Source organism: Mercenaria mercenaria, chromosome 8 (assembly GCF_021730395.1).
Source record: "Mercenaria mercenaria strain notata chromosome 8, MADL_Memer_1, whole genome shotgun sequence".
Lineage (NCBI taxonomy): Eukaryota > Metazoa > Mollusca > Bivalvia > Venerida > Veneridae > Mercenaria > Mercenaria mercenaria.
Window position 1 is genome coordinate 70308658 of NC_069368.1, and position 19735 is coordinate 70328392.

The following is a 19735-nucleotide window of genomic DNA, read 5'->3' on the forward strand; positions in this document are numbered from 1 at the left end:
AAACAAACTCAGACATTCCCGCGCATTTCGTGGAAAATTAATGACGTTGAGAGACATTGTATCCATTTATCAATTTTTACGCGTTTTATGCTAGAATAGCGTTAGTGCATGTTCATTTCGTGTTATAATATCTGCAGAATCCCTCGGGATACGTTGGTACAAACCAATCCCTCGAGATTCTGCAGATGTTATAACACGAAAAAACATGCGTTATCCCTACATTACAAACCAGATGATTTACACGTATGATGTTTTATAATATTTTGCTTTTTTGTGTGTCGAATAGTATGTTGCTTTTTTGTGTGTCAAATAGTATGTTGCTTTTCTTCGAGAAAATTTATAATTGTGTCATACCAAAGGAGTGTAAGATACATTATCTTTATAGCTTTTTTACATACTATGCTAAAATACAACTTCACTTACCTCAATTTCGTCATTTCTTACACGCAACATCAGCACCGGACGTCGCGCAATCAGTTTTAAGCATATTTCCAGCGCGACAACCACCCTTGTTCGTATTAAATATCATTTGTTCTCTTAGGTTTACATTATTAAAATTAAAACTCTTCCAAATGACTTTAACACTTATATTGCGGAGGGCGCAAGTCATGTAACAATTGTTAAAAATGGGAAACATCTCACGTAGTGCAAGGTTAAAATGATAAAAGTACATTGCTATGGTTAAAAACAAAAGAAATACCATAATAAAAAGATCTACGTATTTTCAGACCAGACGTTTACAAAAATAAGATATGGTTTACAATTCCTTCAAGAACAGATCTGCCATCTGCAAAAACTCATGTAACTTTTTATCCTTTACATTGTTTTTGCAATTCAAAACGATGAACCTGTTTAATTTCCAGACTATCTAATTGATAGATGTTAGACTGATAGATGTCACGTGAGGTAACATTTTAAATTGAAGGCACAAAATAGATAGTCAGTCTTAAATCATTTTTGGTTTTTGTTTGAATACAAAGTGCAAATATTTTAAGAAAATGAGTACTTGAATCGTACTTCAAATTTACTTACCTTTTAGGCATCATAACCCACAGGCTAACAGATTTAATGCATTCTTGATGTTTGGTTTAAGCATTCAGATCATAACATATTTTGAAACTTTAATATGAATGAAACTTGACACTGGCAGCAAAACACTTTGGTGGGACTACCTATGAATGTGTGCCTATAACCGATTGAAATTTTGGTTTATCATATCAGTTCACCTGCTCTTAAGTGTTCATATGTCTAGAGCTACTTTTAAGTAGGATTTTGGACATGTCTTTGTCATTAGGAATATATTTATATCCATTGATTCCTTGCATTTCTGGTTCTGGATTGCATTATTTGACAAGGATTCCTTGTCAAGACTGGATTATATTTACTTACATTGACAGGTCAGTGTCTATCTGTAACATTCAAAACACTAGTCCAACTAATTTGACGCGATCCTAGGAAATACTGAGTTATTTTTCTTAATGATCAATATAGATTGCCCGTCACAGTTATAAAACAATCTGACCGTCGAATTTTGTCGATTAATCAGAACACCCTTATTTTTAAGAGTATAATCATTCTTTAAACAGCAGCTTCCTATCTGATTCTAATAAATAGTATATATAGCCCTTTAATTTCATATTTTATAAAGCATGTCTCTCATAGTTGGAAGTATGAGCGGCTAACATGCATGTTAACATACATGCATTGCTGAGACAAATCAAAATCACTCATTTTAACACTTTTTCATTATAAAGAAGAGATTTTTTTTTCAAAATAAATACCATCATTTCATTATATCAGTGATATCAAGTTGAAACAAGGACATTCATATGCTGTACCTTTTTCCAATAACAACTAAACGTCCAATGTGCCGCGTATGCGGGCTCAACCAATAATATGCGTGTTCTTCAGCGGTACGTAAACCCGCGCGCGTAGTGGAAACTGGTATATTGATTTCAATTCTGAGAATACATGTAAACAACACGTTCGCATGGGAGTAAAACATTTACTGTTTATGAAAAGTACCGAACGGAAATAAAAATGGCAGGCACGGGAAAGGTAGTTGAATCCGTGAAGGATGGTATTACTGTTGTTATTGCAATGGATGGAAGCGAATACTCAGATTATGCATTGCAATGTGAGTATTAATAGTTCTTTGTTGTTGTTTTCGCACATTGAAAATCACTCTAGATCTGCATACATGACATACTTAAGTATACTTTTAACGTGGGAAAACCCGGTACAATTAGGTCAAACGTATTTTGTAGAAACAATAACATTTTTGCACTGTCTGTTTCGTGGTTGTTTAAATAATAAGTACCAGTGCTATAAAGGCATTGAGTCAAAGTACCTGCAGGCCCGTTCCCAGAATTTTTGCCCCTTGGCACAAGTTGAGGGTGCGAGGTGCTAGATGTAGGTATGGGAGGGATAATGGAGGTTGATTTCGGGAATTCTTTGAAATACACGTATGGAATGGTGGCCTCTGTAGCCTTTTTGGGTTCCAAAGGTCATTTCTCAACCAACTAGTCGGGGGTGGGGTTTGAGACACGACCCCTGGGTCCTCCCCTAGACCCAGTCCTGACCTGAAGTATGCTGCATTATTCATTCGACGTGTCTCAGAAAATTAAATGAAGGACACACAATTTAAATGAATATGTTTAATTCATGTTTGAATAAAATAATTGTGATTTTTTCTTGTAACGAATTTAACACATGTCGGTATCTAATCTAGTTTTACAAATTTTAGTTGCATGCTTTTCGTTTTCAGTTTACAAAGATTGTCTCCACCGACCAGGAAATAAGGTCTTGATTGCGCACAATGTAGAATACAAAATCGTCTCACATCCGGGTAAGTATGTAGTGGCCCAGTATTTGGACAGGAATCTGTTTACGTTTGGTTCAAGGATAATGATATTAACAAAAGTGCAAAAAAGAAATAAAGATCAGTTCATGTAAATGGGACGATATATCATACTGGTGTGGTACTTTCATTCGTTCATTGTAGAGATCTATACAAGATTATGCTGCTAACCTGCAGTGAACTTCGTCTTAACTACTAGATCTAACAAATAAAAAAAAAACAATTTTGATAAAAGTAAAAATAAAAATTGGTTGAAATATCTAAATCACTAAATAGTAAAATCATTTCTGCATTTCATGTCCTAATTTTAGCTGTGGCTTTGAAAACAATACTGTAGGCCTATAATATATTTCTATTTTCAGCTTTGACCACTACGTATTTTGTGCCCGTTGATTCAACACCTTTTAAATTGTTCTAATTTTAATGTGACTGTTGTGTCCAGGACTGTTGGTTCAATGTGTTTCATACTTTTATATTTTAGCTGTGGCAGTGATGACTGGGGGCATTGATTCAACACTAGTCACAAAAGAAATCCAACAGGCTGAATCAAGGGCAGCTGGCTTTATTGAAAAGCTAAAAGAAAGAATGAAAGAATTACAAGTATGCTACATTTAAACGTGCAGATCTAGAAATAGATTAAAGGACGTGTGTATCTTTCTTACTCGTGCATCATTATTTTCCTTTTGAATCTTCTGTGATTTATGCGATGAGTTTTGTGTGTGTGTGTGGGGGGGGGGGGGGGAACTGAATATGTAAAAAGTTCCTTTGAAAGCATATAATGCATCCAAGACTCAATCTGACTGGGTCTTCTCATGCCGATATCATTGTTGTTGTTTTTTTCTGATGGATTCTTCTTGGGTGGAATTACGCAAAATATATTTCATGGTCTGCTTTTTCAGATTGAGGGACGTGTTGAGACAGTTCATGGTGAACCTGGTCCTTCTGTTGTCACCTTTACAACTGATAATAAAGCGGATTACATTGTCGTTGGCTGTCGCGGCAAAGGAGTACTGCGGAAAACTTTTACCGGAAGTGTAACTGATTACATCACTCATCATTCCCATGTTCCCGTGGTTGTTGCCAGGAATATCGACCACATGGAGAAACTTCACCTCCACATGCCCTCTTTGAAGATTTTCAAGAAGGGGGATGGCCCAGGGTCTCCGACATCTCCAAAATCAGCAGAGTCTTCAAATGGGTCTAAATAAAAACAACGCAGTTTTGCACATAGAGTGAAGCATTTTACTTCGTATGTGTTTTCATTGTGTTTGGAAGAAAAACTGTTTGGTAAATGTTGCACCAGGGAGAGTAACATTGCTGTCGATAAAACAAATCTGAAAGTAGCATAAGGTATGGTTATTGGTGCTTTTATAGATAGAACTCTGAGTTGCTCTTTTTTTCGTACAGGTATGTTCAATTTACTTGAGGATTAAGAATATTGTAAATATCTAACGAAGCTACATAAATTCTAATTTTTCCACTACTAGTAGTTGTTTTACATTTGGACTGTTGCAATGTTATATTGTATGGTATAGCAGATAGTGAAATCTGAACAAAGTAGAAAATCTATATCGAGGGCTTGGCGCAAAACTATTGTATCTTGTTCTTTATTTATATACACTTACAATAGTTTTGCACCAAGCCCTCGATATGTACAAAACCTTTTTGAACCGTAGGAAATTTGACAGTTCTAAGCAGGCCCTTTACGACCTACATTAGTTATATGTCAAAGCCAGCATCAGATTGAAATTGCTAGCTCTCATGTATAACTGCTTAGTTGGAAATGCATCAGTCTATTTGCCTAACTTATTATTTCAATACTGTCCCAACAGACATGGCTTGAGGTCTTCGGATACTGTACAGGGGTACTGTGTTGGTCCGTTCAATAACTTTGAAGACATCAGCAGGCTTTAGTACTGTTGGTCCGGGACTATATATGGAACGGTATACCTTTGATTATTACATACCCATTTAAAAACTCCATTAAGTTTCAGTGGAGCCTGAAATGTCAGTATTTTTCCATATTGACGTTCAAATTTCATATCGGGTGTACGACGTCATCTGTTACGTCAATTTCATGTATGCCGTCACGTTTAAAACTTCTTTAACGGCTATATTTTCCATTTTACTCAGGTTTAATAACAAAATTGAATCACTGAAATAAAAATTTTAAGTGTATATGGCACTATATGCGTATGTAATAAAAAGATTATTAGATTTGCGTCGAGAAGTATGCACTCGTTCTTTCGCGGAATAATATTGCGCTCCTAAAGTCGCGCAATATATCTGCTGTAGAACCCGTGCATATTTCTCGATACAAATCTAATAACCTACAAGTATCAAGCAGTCTATATTAGGCGGTGCTATATTTTATGCTTTTCCTATTATAATGTTAATTTGGATCTATGTACTCTTATATCTCTTAAAATCAAATATATTTCAAAATATAGTCTCCTCATTCGCAAAACAACTTATTTGGCGGGGGATAAAAATTCAATGAATATGTTTGTTTTCTATGAAGATCATTACTTACGACATTTAAATACTTTTCATAATTGTACAAAGTCTTAATTAAACCTTTTATAATAAATAAAGAACAGTGTAGTGTTCTTCTTCTTGTTGTATATAGTAAAATAATTGAACTGATTTGCTATCACATTATTACAGTCTTGTACATATTGATCACAATATCCTTTTTTCAACACTGACATATAATTCATATCATAATTAAGATTATTCTACAATGCATCCTAGGATAACGCCATCGTAGTCCAATTCCTGCGTATCTAAACTATGAACCGTGATAAATTGATAATTTCTCTTACCGGTCCGCGCGTCAACCGTTGTTTATCGCAGACTATACAGAGCTTGAATTTCTTCTTTGTTTAACAATCGAATCCAGTCATCTTAGAATAAAGAATCACACTGTTCTATAAAGATTTTATGTAGTACAAAAATGAATTTTGTCGACTTCCTTGAAACTATATATTCCCCATACTTCTGAATCATACAAAATCGAAAGTTACAGGAGAGTTCATTTCGAATGGATCTTTGACTTGAAACACATGCACCATAATCATACATACTGTAGTAACATTCCTTATTCAAACTGCTACGTCTTTCACTAGGATAAGTTTCCATATTACAAGCAAACGGTAGCTCTAGCAGCAGTCATTTCAAAGATATCCTCGGGACAACGTCCACACTCAAAGCATTCTTTTATTTTTGACAGCACAGAAAATGACGCCAGACAATCTTCAGCTTTTCCCGTAAGTAATGAAAATGAAAATACAAAAAGGCTAAACTTGTAAACGAAAGTCACATTTTATAGGTCTTAACGAAATAAAAGTTTCCATTTCACATATTCACGTTCGGTGGGGCGCCATAACGACGTTTGGCTTTGTGTCGTTGCGACAGAACAAAATAACGATATGGCACAAATCAGCTACAATATGTAGAGGCTGTTTTATATGGGTTTTTGTTGTTGTTTTTTTTTCATGAACACTGGCAGTATAGATTTTATTCTCATCGAATGGTATGAAAAATAAATTGATTTACTTTTTCATACCTCGAGATGAAAATAAAAACCATGGTCGTGATAAAAAACTTGAATTTTCTGCTTACTATAAACTCAGAGGGCTGGAAACGTCATTTGTTTACATTGATTATTCTAATATGCTTGTCTCTGTTAAAACACTCCTACGCTAGAATGACGTCGCGTTAACGTGCGATGACGTCAAAGTTTTTGTTGCGACCAAGAAAGAGCGCTTCTTTATTTTATCTACTGTTTTACATTAAGGGCATATTAGAATCGAAATAATTTATATCGCAACCGTGTTTCAACACTATACACTCGGGTGGTAATACGTCGTACAAATAATTTCACTCGGGCTGCGCCTCGAGAAATTATTACGCTCGGCGTATAACCACCCATCGTGCATAAATAGTGTTAAAGCACTCTTTTGCTATAAATTATTTCTTAAATAAAGAAGTAGCGTCCACAACAACATGTATTTATCCAATATAGCAATTTCATGTCGACTCCGCCCTTGAATGATTTTTAAACAAACTTGATACAAATGTTCTCCACATCAAGAGGACGTGCAGAGCGCCTGTATCAGGTGGCTCGCTTAAAGATAAAGTTACACTTAGGGATCGAGGTCATATGACTTTGTTTTGTTTGAAGAATTTTACAGAAACATTTGCAAAAATGTACATCAGAGCGCATGTTTTGGATGGCTGGCTACAAGGTCAATGTCACACTTCGGGATGAAAGGTAAAATAGCTTTGTTTCGAGCGCGATGTGTAACTCTTGAACTGCGTCAAGGATTTAAAAAAAACTTGGCACAAATGTTCACCACATTAAGACGACGTGCAGAGCACATGGGAAAGGTCACACTTAGAGGTTAAAGGTCACATGACTTTGTTTCGTGTTTATGTTGCTTTGCATTGCGGTGCTCTTGTTTTTATTTGGCAGATTCCTTTTTTGTTCAATTACAGTATTTTTTATTGAATAACTTCCCATTTATGTTACTATAAATAGGTTATTTTGTAACTTTTTTATTATTTGCCGTAGGTAAAAACCGAGACCACTTTTCTTTGGTACAACATGGATGGTACCTGCAAATTTAATGTGTATTTTGACATATCACCTGGTAATGATTTTTAGTGGACTTAGAATTTTTCGGGGAATTTCTTCCCTTTGTTGTCCTTTTCCTTAGGGCTTCAACAGTAAAGTTCTTTAAATTTTGCTCCCATCCTCTGATATTTGACTTTATCAAAAACTTTAACCAAAAATTCTAAGTTAAAAAGGGACATAATTCTGTCAAAATTCAAATCAGAGTTATGACGATTGTTTTTCCTGGTGTAGACTTCGATAGTAAATAATTATTTTAAGTTTCAAGTCAATAGTTTTGATAGTAACAGAGATATTTGACTTTATCAAAAACTTTAACCAAAAATTCTAAGTTAAAAAGGGGCATACTTCTGTCAAAATTCAAATCAGTTACAGGGATTGTTTCTTCTGGTGTAGACGTTGATAGTAAATAAGTATTTTAAGTTTCAAGTCAATAGCTTTGATAGTAACAGAGATATTTCACTTTATCATAAACTTTAACCAACGGCGACGCCGACGCCGGAGCGAATGCAATACCTCTACCTTTTCTTCGAAAAGTCGAGCTAAAAACAGGCACATCCAAATTTATATCACCTACCGCATAGTGATGATATTAATAACCCAAACCCTATTGCCGTTATAAACTATTTTTCCTACCGCGCATAATATAATCGAAAAATCGATCGTCTTAGGTGTCCACAGTCCACGTAGACTTAATTCGCAAATGTCTATTACTACTAAACTGAAATAAAGTAATGAAATAAAGGAATAAAAGTGAATGCAGCATGTCACTGCTGCAAGTTTATTAACCCTTACCCTACTAAATTTCTAAAATGAACTTGCCCATCATTTGGACAGTATCTTTAACTGTTAGAAGGGGCGATTACCAAAAAGATACAGACTGCAGATGTTGTCCGCACGGATGTGAAGGCTGATCATGATCTATACTGGTACCAGTAGCAAAGGCAGAATCAATCCTGTCCAGCATGATAAGGGTTAATACAATTCGAGGAGTGAGTGCAATAGAAGTCTAAGCGGGCACTTAGACCGCTTTCGCATTCGCTCCCTGAATTGAAAAATATTTTTTTTCTCATTCTCAAAAATGAATTTCCCACGATCCTCTCTCTGAGGATTAACACTTGGCACCAGTTCACACTAATGCTGTGGTTATACTTGTAAAACAGGGATGATCAGGATCCAGTTTGGATCATACGAGGTGCGCAAGCTTTTGTAAGATATCTGTAGAACGCCGAGATATTACAATTTACATGCATATGTACAAGATTTACACGAACATTATTAGGAGGCATGCATGTAAAATTTAATGATTTGAAACAGCTGGCTTCTTGGACTGGTATTGCGTGTTAAGATTAATTAATTTCAACAACATAATGCAATACTAATTAATTGTGACACACATTTCTGCACGTTTTCATTTGAAATAAGTAAGGTATCAAAGTATTGCTTCACACTATATCAGATACTGATGAAACAAACCTGTATACAGATTGAACAGTATCTATAAAGGAAGATACCCTCAGCATTTTAATGATAGACAAAGAGAAGTTACTTTTACATGTTGTAATGACTATGCATAAGATTCCATTTAGAACATTGTTGTATGCTATATACCCTTTGCTAGGATACTTACAATGTGGTAAAAAAGCTAAATATGATCACTTATCAATGACTTGTTAATGTTCCTGCTAGGCTGTGCTTAAATTGCTTGTCATTTTAAGTTCTATTTCAGTGGCATATAAACTTTTGTGACACAACAACACTGTATTCATAATTCATATATTCATTTTGAGGACTTCAATGTCTCCTTATAATGCCTATCTGTTGTTTTGCAAGTAAAAATGTAATTCATTGAAAATTGGATTATCTATATCGTAAATATCTGTTCTCATAAAAAATGAATCATTTACTTTACGTGGTGATTTTCACATTTAAATTGTTGGTCTGTGTGAGCCGCATTTTACCTAATTTCTGTGTGTATAGTTCTTTTTCTTTCCGGGGATTAATACGCTCCAGTCTATCAAACTTATGGTCATTGTAATTTTATATATCGTATGTGAAAATGTTATACATTTACCAAGAAACTCAAAAATAAATGCGAATAAATTACCATTTAGCATTTTCTCATAGTATTTTAAAACACATTTCTTAGACGCGCAAGCCTTTACTCATAGTGATGTCTATAAGTTTAAATAGACCATTGACATTTAAGGCTTGAGTTGTAAGTTCAGCTAGGCATAGTGCGAAAATACCGTCAGACCAAAAGCAGTTTTGAATATTTAACAACTTTCAAATTGATATTTAGCTCGACAATTCGAAGACTAGGTAGAGCTTTTGGACTCACCCATGGGGCGGCGTCCACGCCGATGTTGGCGTCCCGATTTGTTTAAGTTTTTTATGTAAGCTGGCATCTCAGTAACCAGTTATGGGAATGGATTGAAACTTCACACACTTATTATATAAGCTGGTGTCTCCGTATCAACTTATGGGAATTGATTGAAACTTCATACACTTATTCACTGCGATGGACATGCATTGCACAGGGTTCATAGCGCTACTTTACATTTGACAAAATTATGCCCCTTTTCCGACTTTCAAACTTTTGGTTTAGTTTTTTTATGTAAGCTGGTAGCTCCGTGAATGGGAATGGATTGAAACTTCACAAACTTGTCCACTGTGATAAGCTGATGTGCACTGTATAAGTTCCATAATTCTGTTTTATATTTTCCCCTTTTTATATTCATTCAATTGACAAGCGGCTGTTGAATAGCTGAGCGTTGCTGTCCAGTACAACAGCTCTTGTTTTTTTTTCACGCATGATGTAGATTATTTAACACTAAAGAGGAAGGGAAAATATTTGTGGTTAATTACAATTCGAAATTCAATACATAATTCTATGGAAAAGGAAAATGTTTGATAACATTCTTTGTAGTACAAACCTTGATAGGGTCAGTAAAACTTATAAGAAGATCATTTGGAGTAATTGAACGCAACCAAGCAAAATAATAGCAGACTTTGCACAAATTTAAGCGTTTCTCCCACCACAACAGAACAAACCCTGGCGCTGTACGTTTCTTCTACTTTAATAGAACAAACCCTGGCGCTGTACGTTTCTCCTACTTAAATAGAACAAACCCTGGCGCTGTACGTTTCTCCTACTTTAATAGAACAAACCCTGGCGCAGTATGAATGTTCTTTACACTTGCAGCTCAGAATTCGCAGAAAATCAGTGTGAAGGAATGTGGGAGAAGTCTACATGTGGTTCAATGTTCTGGATATATATGTTTCTTCTTTACTCTTTATTAATTTTCTTAAAGCAGCTTCACTAGAAGAACCTTATCAGAACTTTGTTTTCGTATTTGATAAAGTTGCACTCTTAACTTGCCAAGGAGTCGTTTTGGATATTTTATAATTTTGGATCCGAGAAAAATAGTATTTCAGACAATTTTCAAAGCAATAAGTGTTGATCTTTAACACGCGTGCCATGTATCTAGTTTAAATTCCACGTGGTCCGTATAATTTAAATGGTGTATCAGAACAGCAGAACAGCAGCAAAACTTTTGTCATGGTGTTTATGTTGAAGTGAAAATATAAAGTACAAAAATGTTTTTAAAATGAGGAGGTAAACTATATGAATTTACAAGAAACTTTTACTTTTGCTCGGGGTCGTCGTTCCATACCTAACGGATCAAGTTGTCAAACCGCAACACAAATAAAGTAGTTTTTAAAAGAATCAATATAAGCTGCAAGTAACCTTTTGAATTCTGGGACCTTTTGGCTTTACTTCCTCAAAATCGGTTTGATATTATAGGCAGAAAGAAAAAGCAAGAAAAAAACCCTAACCTGGTTAAAGATCTATTTTCACGTGTTTCGTGCCCATTTGATCACGTGGTAATGTCACACTGGGTAAGCCTGTTGTAAACGTTATCACTGTCGGAATAATGCAAAACAGGTAAGAAATGTCGCGTTGCAATTTTGTTGATTTGAACTAAAACTATTTTGGTAGCCACTCTGTATTGAACTGATCAAAACTTCTTAATTTGTATGACTCTTTTTTTTCTGTTGTCAAAGGAATAAAAGTTTTTAAAACAATACCATTATGACTAACAATAAAGTAAAAGGTATTTAAATATTATCGCAGTTGACTGTTCATACCCATAATAAAATGTTGTTGTTTTTATATATATATATATATATATATATATACTTATTGGTTCACATGTTATTGCAGAATATTTGTTTTTTCGAACAAAAAGAGTATATTTTGTTCTGTTCTGTTCTGTTCTGTGCAAATAACATCGAGAGGTATTTAATGTACAACAACCCATATACAACGTACCTATGATATAATATGAGTAAACAAAACTTCCGCATGGCAAGTTTTGAATTAGAGATCTCAATAATTGATAAACAACTTGTATTTTGATCAAAAAGGCGTGACAGAAGACACGTATTAATGAAATGTGAAACTTAAATGTAAAAAAAAAAACCTATATCTCCTTGTCCTTGCATGAACGATTTTATTTAGGCATGTTATATAATAATTGTAGGTTTTACTGTCTACTTAATGCACTTGTCAAGGATGTATTTGTTCACAGGAATTAGTTTTATAACTGTGCTTTTCCCTTATGTACGTTGTAACAATTGGGGCGTTGATTTCTTCATGTGAGGAAGCAATCCAGCTGGCTTACGGAAGGTCGGTGGTTCTACCTAGGTGCCCGCTCGTGATGAAATAATGCACGGAGGGGCACCTGGGGTTTTCCTCCACCATAAAAGCTGGAAAATCGCCATATGACCTATAATTGTGTCGGTGCGACGTTAAACCCAACAAAATAAATAAATAATCTTACACTAACAAGTCTTGATAACATATTAGATTAATCTAACGAACTGTTCAGAAAATGGTGAAATGAAAATCCAGCAAAACAATCGCATTGCAGTTAATTTTCGTACGATTCGGTGACTTGACAAAACTTGATTATCCTTCTGTTGCAAGGCAAAACAATTGTTTGATAGAAGATTCTATTTTCATTCTTAAGCTACTGCACATGTATAATATATCTGTTATTTAAAGAGACACGTTTGCAAGATACCAAGCTATTGTAATACAAAATGTATATAATTTTATTTTCAAATGGATATTGAAAAAGCCGTTCAGAAATTGGGTTATTTTGATTACGAGAACTACTTTTCTGTAAAAAAAAAACAACAGTGCATGTTCGTTTTCATCGCCTTATTTACCACGATTCAGAGTTCAGATACTCATAACAGATTAAAAATCAAAGTATATGAGCGACGAGCCACGACAAACCACAAAAAGACAGTGTTCATTTTCGTTCGACATGCTCATGAAAATACGATAATAAAAAATACCATTCGTCCGTGTAGTCATGAACCAGGGGTCATGTGCGGTCATTTGACGTCAAAGTATTTATCGCAGAATTTATATCTTTGTTTAACTGACAAAATTAGAGTAATGTTTGAATGTAATATATACCAATGTCAGGGATAAATCGAATAAACATTGATTATGATTAAAAGAATACATGTATGTTGTATTAAAAGACAAGTCCATGCCACATTTAGAAACATTGTTTTATGAGCCCTCTCAATACAGTCTACTTGACTAATACAACTACAAAACACTTCTATGAACCGTATATCATTGACCAATAGATAAATTTCTTTGTCACGAAATGCCCTTCTATATTATAACAACGAAAGTGTTAATTAGCAGAAAGTTACTTTCCTCACAAAATAAACTTGTTGTCATACCCCTGTAGCACATAAAGACATGCAGTATAATATTACATAAATATGCGCAGTGCAATTGATTGTAAACAGTAATCTGTTTTGCACGTTTACCTTTCTACTTTAATACTTTGATAGACAGGATTTTAAATTTGTTTGATAAGATGTTCAGAAATGGCTGAATCTGAACCGCTAGTGACCAGTGAACCGGTGTCAGTATGCAAACGGGAAAAGGTGACAGTGGTTATTGCCATGGATGGGAGTGAATTCTCGGACTATGCACTCCAGTGTACGTATTGTAAAAGTTTACTTTAATTGGGTGTCTTAAATACAGCTGGGTTTTTGTAACTTCACTTTCAAAATGCAAATTTTGCAATCATTTGAAATGTACAATGTTTTGCATTATTTCAAACATCCAGATTACCTGGAGATATAAAATTATAAACATTTAGAAAATACTTTTGAAAAAGAAAAAAAATCGCGAGAGCATTTAATTTACTTTTTGTTATATTTTTGCACATGTCGCTATAATAAAGAATTTCTCATCTTACTTCCAATCACATTAAGCTTTAGTCTTTCCTACTTGATTCACGGTAAAAATATCACTTGCGGGGAGTGAAAAATGACTTAAACATGAACCTTGAAGGCTCATAATGCCTTTATTTGTGATGCGGCTGACACATTTTCCTTCATAAATACAAAAAAAGAAAATTTGTTGTTAAATCCAATTTTGACAATTGTTTTTTGTAATATTTGTCAAAGGTTTGAATACTAATGAATACACTGAACTATATAGCTCTAACTGTAAACCATGTAGGCTTAACTATGCATATCCTCTATTTGGACAGCTGTGTCATCTGTTTTTAACATACTGAAATTTAGCTTTATGGAACTTTAAAGTTGCTTTTACTGGCATTTACATTCTAAACAGAATCGCATAACTTAATGATAAATGGTCGGAGGGCAGTACACTGTCTGCAAATTATGAATCCGTTACTATCGGGTATCATGCGCTCATCTTTGGCAAGACAGGTATGGCTGTGCAAAGGATTATATCGGTGTTTTACTGCAATGCTCTTGCTGCACTATTGCCAAACAAGAAATATATTTAAAAATGATGGTCGGCGAATTGTAATATGGAAAGAAGTTTATGAATTTTTGATCTAACATTCATCTTTCATCTAACATTTTTCAAATTGCAAAACTAAACACCGCACTTTAACAATTTAAGTGGTTCTCTTTTAATTTTTCGCAAAGGTTTCGTAGGGTTGCAATTTTGTTTCGTTTATCCTTAGACGAATAATTACAGCAGTAGTTTGATGAAGATTCATGAAGCGGTTCATGAGAAGAGGTCATTAAACGTGTTTATATTTTTAGCTAAATTGGTCCCTATCCCCATTTGTAACAAAATAGCAGGAGACCTTACGATATTGTTACACATCGAGTTTGATAAAAATCCGTTACAATTTAGTGGTTAATGCGAAGAAAGTCATATCTACTTTTAGCTATAGTGGTCCCTAATAGGGCCCAAGTTCCTATATAAATAAATTTGGAAGAGGACCTTATAATGATGCTCCAGACCAAGTATGACAAAAATCCACCAATCTGTTCATGAGACGCTGTATAAAGGCATTTCTAGTTTTAGCTCTAGCAGCCCCTAAAAGGGGTCAAATGTCCCAGCTGAACAAAGTTGGCTGATGGCCTAATAAAGATGCTACAAATCAAGTTTGATTAGAATACATGAGAAAAAATCAATTAAAGGATTTTTTTATTTATTATTTTTATTTATTTCTAAAATAGGCCAACTGATCCCGCTTTTTAACAAATAGCATATTCGCTATTCATGAATCTTTGGACAATGACGTCACACCTATAAAAAGTGAAGGTCAAGCAATACATACAATTGTAATTATTTCAATATTTCTGTTTCATAAACAAAGTTTGACCGGAGTCATATCACATAGATAAACTGTATGCAGCGTACCTTCATTTCAGTGTAATGAGATTCAGTCATTATATAGCATATATATAATAAAACAGATTTCAACTGAGTTCAATATTTGCATACCATGCTAAAGAAAAATATTCATATATAATAAATCATTTAAATAATTTATAACAAATATATCAAAGCAAACAAGTACTCATTTTAATATGCAATCTGAATAAGTCACAAAAGCAAGAAACCTTTTCATATACAGACGACAATTGTAACAAGGAAAATCTTTTAAAAAGCACTTCTCTACATAAAAGACTCTTATCACACCCTTATTCATGTGATACGCAGACCGTATTCAGCTCTTTCTTTAATTTGATATATGTTGGTATTTGAACAGGTTTTTATCATATTTATTAAACTTACATATCATTTTGAGATATATCAATATTCTTGCTAAATATACTGAGCCGAAGTTAGCTTTAAAACTGTGAACAGCGTCGTTTAGGACAACCATTTGTCTACATTTCACTCAGCGTAGCACAATCAACAGAGTGAAAGAAATTGACACTCTCGTCCAATCAGGCAGAGTGTTGCATAAATCTTCCATTTTGATAAATTATCTATAATGCGATATCAAGTAGTTTGATTTGCAAACTGAAGTCACGTGGCATAGGTAACGAAAACGAATTTAGACGGCGTCGCCGAAAAAAACCCATACTAAACAAAATATTTTCCTAAAGATAAACATTGTAGTATACATTTCTTCCATATTCATCTGTAATGGACAGTATTTTCTTGCTCGTCAGTATGCATGAAAACCCATACGTTTCATCAATCATTTACTGCAAAAAACGATTGAAAGGTATACATAATATCATGGTAAATTCATGATCGTGACCGTCAAAATACAGATGTGTTTCAGTTCATAATAAATTTCAAAATAAATTACAACTCACTATTTAGATTTACCTTGCAAATTATATTGCAGTTTATGCTGAATGCCTTCACAGACCTGGAAATGAAACGGTCATAGCACACACTACAGAATATAGATGTATTACAAAACCGGGTAAGTTTACAAGTTGTTAAATGCAGACGTCAAGCATTTTATAACGTACATGAAGTACGGGTCAGTTGACAACTCCAGCGTTCTGTGCTGTTATATACAGACGTGTTTCATGTCATTGCTGTTTTATACAGACGTATCATTCATGTCCAGTCAAGAATTCTATTGCTGTTATATACAGACGTATTTCATGTCCAGTCAAGCGCTCTGTGCTGTTATATACACATGTATTTCACGTCCGGCAATGTTTATAACTCCAGTATTTTATGTTGTTATATACAGACGTGTCTCATGCACGTACGTAAGAACCAGGCATTCTTTACTGTAATGTAAGTCCGAGTTTTTCAATACATGTGCAGAGGTATATCACGTCCCGTCGAGCATTCTTTGGCGTCATTTATGTCCGATGAGCATTCTATATGCTGTTATATACAGATGTATGTAATGTCAGGTCAAGCATTCTTTGCTGTTATATACCCCATGTAAAGTTTGCAATGTAACAATTATATGCGTTTATATACTGAATTATTTCATATCCTGGTAAAGTTACGTTTGATTTACTGATAATAGGTTTAACTTCATTTATCATGTAACTTTCAATTAAACCAGTATTTCTGAATTCTGCGCCAGTACTTCTGCTCTCCGAAAGTAACTGGCAATTCTTATTTAATTAAATCAAAAGCGGGGGACGAATGAATTCATTCGCATTGTCTTCTGTTAAATCGTCACAGAGAACATTGTCTTATTCACAGACCAAACCTGCAACCTTTTATTTAGTATACTATAGTGTAGTGTAAAACTTAAGTATGTAATGTTAGATGATCAAAGATATTAGGTAGTAATAGAACGCCTCCAATGTTACAAAACCCTTGTCAATTGTCAAAATTCCAAAATTAGTCTGAAAATTCACTTTTACAATGAAGGATACAGATCTGTGTGAATATTCAGATGGAGTATTTATGTTTCCAGATATGTCTATCGTAATCAAAGAAATAAAGGCGTTAGAAGACAAAGCTACTGAACTGGTTGATCGAATCAATCAGAGACTGAAAGAACTCGGGGTAATACAATAGTGTTAGCAATTCACAGAAAAGTTTTTTTTTTCTATATTACTTTAGCTTCTATATTACTTTAGCAAAGTAATTAAATGAAAGAAATATTAAAGTATGTACATAAAAGTACTGATAAAATGAAATAGATATGAGTAATTTCGTGATACGTTTACTTTCTTTTCCATATTTTTTTAAACACTTGCTTATTTTATTGTAATAGTACTACCGTTTGTAATCTTATTGTAATGGTACGTGGAAGCATATACTTCCGTTTGTAATTTTATTGTAATGGTACATTGAAGCATATACTTCCGTTTGTAATTTTATTGAAATGGTACATGGAAGCATATACTACCGTTTGTAATTTTATTGTAATGGTACATGGAAGCATATACTACCGTTTGTAATTTTATTGAAATGGTACATGGAAGCATATACTACCGTTTGTAATTTTATTGTAATGGTACATGGAAGCATATACTACTGTTTGTAATTTTATTGTAATGGTACATGGAAGCCACTATACTTACCACTATAATTCACTTGTAGTTGTATAGAGAGCAGATACTACAATGGTATCCTGATTACAAATTACATTACTTTTTAGATCGAAGGTAAAGTTGAACGTATCCATGGTGAACCTGGACCAGCAATTGTCTCCATCTCAAACAATGTCCATGCCGATTACATCGTCGTTGGTTGTCGCGGAAAAGGGCAAATTCGCAAGACCATAACTGGAAGCGTAACTGACTTCATCACACACCACTCGCATGTTCCAGTTGTTGTTGCAAGGCATAAGGATCACCTAGAGAAACTTCGTCTTCATATTCCATTTAAACATCACAAGAAACGAGGGGATCCGACCTCTCCAACATCACCAAGTTCAGCAAGTTCAGCTACGCCAACACAGTCGCCAGACTCCACTGGGTCATCATCTCAACTCCGATTTCCCGGGTTATCTGAAACACCGGCTTCAGTATAATCCAGCTGGTCATACATGTACAGTTTATTGAGTTAGGTGAAAAGTTTTAGTATGTAACACTGCAACTTGATTTTTTTTCTCAGAAATGACCAGTCGGGCGCTGAAGTGATATATTATTGACTTTCTATCATGTATCATATCCATATATGTCATCTCGACAAAATGTAACCAAAGATATATTAATCTTTCAACTACATTCACCAAAATAAAAACAATTTGAGAAATTAATTAATGAGTGATTTCGTATTTTATGTCAAGTTGTTATCCATATTCAGAGTAATTATGTCTTGAAAAACGTTCAAGTTTGCCAACAAGGCTTTTTTCTTTACCCTGACAAGCTGGAACCTATGGCTTTTTATCTAGAAAAGGCATGTACAGTTTATATTTCTTATGTATAACTTAAACTTACCCGAGTTCAAATATACAGATTTAGCAGCAAATTTCGATCACAACTGTGAAATTAAACTTATCTGAAATATTTTAATACTTGAAGTAACATCTGAAAATACCGAATGCCTCTGAAAACCGACCGAACGCTGAAGATTAGGTTTTCTCAGAATACACTGTACTATAAACATCGCGCCAAAAAGGACTTAATAATTCCTCCACTATATCATATATGGACGGCATATTCATGTAAATAAAATTGTCGGTTAGTTTCATATACAAATTTACATTTTTATTATCTTTCTCACGCACATTTTAGGAAGGATCAAGAAGTTTTATCCTTCATTCTGCAAAGTTTAATCTGTCACAGACTAAGTGTTATAATCAATCCCAATCTTCGAAATCTCGCAGTATCTATAATAAAAGTAAATTCACGACGGTCGCTAAATATGTTTTCTTTTACCTACCACAGGATTCTATTATTATTATTATTGGTTAAAATTTGGTCATATGCAGGGGTTAGGACGTAAATGGTGTCTTTCGGTGGTTTAAGTGAGAAAATTGTGTTTATCGGGTAAATATGGCGGATTTTTGTTGACAAATCATCACCCTAGGGCGGATATTTTGCCAAGTATGTGAGTTTTTCTTTACTTTGGAAATATTGCATGCCAGGCTATTTATCTCCTCTCGACAATTAAAGAGTTATTGAACGCTTTATACGGAGATAAATAGTTCAAGTCCTGCTCAAGTCCACTTTTCCAGCGAGTTTTGTAAAAACTGTACAAGTTCGACCAAATTTATGATACTGGACAAGGCTGTAGAATTATTAATTCTTACTTACGACTGCATAACCTTTTATTGCCAATTTTTCCTTCTTCAAGCCGATTTCATTAGCTTACGAGGAACTTTAAAACATTTTGGTCTCTATCCGGGTCACTCGGCACTGCTTTGGAGTCACTATATAGTATGATACCATTCCAATGTACAAGGAAAGTCACCACAAACCGAACCATTTTTAGTTGTGACGTTTCATATTTGCAATTTAGCAATTCATAAGGCAATTTA

The 19735-nt window shown here is 34.3% G+C and overlaps 2 protein-coding genes across 2 annotated transcripts; both read left to right on the top strand.

Moving 5' to 3' along the window:
- Positions 1-1880: 1880 nt before the first annotated feature.
- LOC123566125 (uncharacterized) lies at positions 1881-5469 on the top strand. The gene is made up of 4 exons (XM_045359999.2): positions 1881-2137; positions 2768-2848; positions 3342-3460; positions 3760-5469. Exons 1-4 carry the CDS (start codon positions 2041-2043, stop codon positions 4066-4068), a joined length of 606 nt encoding a protein of 201 aa, XP_045215934.2. The 5' UTR covers positions 1881-2040; the 3' UTR covers positions 4069-5469.
- Positions 5470-13329: 7860 nt separating this feature from the next.
- LOC123566124 (TRAP-T-associated universal stress protein TeaD-like) lies at positions 13330-18511 on the top strand. The gene is made up of 4 exons (XM_045359998.2): positions 13330-13533; positions 16172-16252; positions 17219-17310; positions 17909-18511. Exons 1-4 carry the CDS (start codon positions 13419-13421, stop codon positions 18281-18283), a joined length of 663 nt encoding a protein of 220 aa, XP_045215933.2. The 5' UTR covers positions 13330-13418; the 3' UTR covers positions 18284-18511.
- The last annotated feature ends 1224 nt before the right edge of the window (positions 18512-19735 follow it).

Bases quoted from the DNA above. Each gene is read 5' to 3' on its own strand.
- LOC123566125 (XM_045359999.2), top strand. From the start codon at position 2,041: ATGGCAGGCACGGGAAAGGTAGTTGAATCCGTGAAGGATGGTATTACT. The intron at 2,138-2,767 runs GTGAGTATTAAT...TTTCGTTTTCAG, and splicing joins CTCAGATTATGCATTGCAAT to TTTACAAAGATTGTCTCCAC. The intron at 3,461-3,759 runs GTATGCTACATT...CTGCTTTTTCAG, and splicing joins AAAGAATGAAAGAATTACAA to ATTGAGGGACGTGTTGAGAC.
- LOC123566124 (XM_045359998.2), top strand. From the start codon at position 13,419: ATGGCTGAATCTGAACCGCTAGTGACCAGTGAACCGGTGTCAGTATGC. The intron at 13,534-16,171 runs GTACGTATTGTA...ATTATATTGCAG, and splicing joins CTCGGACTATGCACTCCAGT to TTTATGCTGAATGCCTTCAC. The intron at 17,311-17,908 runs GTAATACAATAG...ATTACTTTTTAG, and splicing joins AGAGACTGAAAGAACTCGGG to ATCGAAGGTAAAGTTGAACG.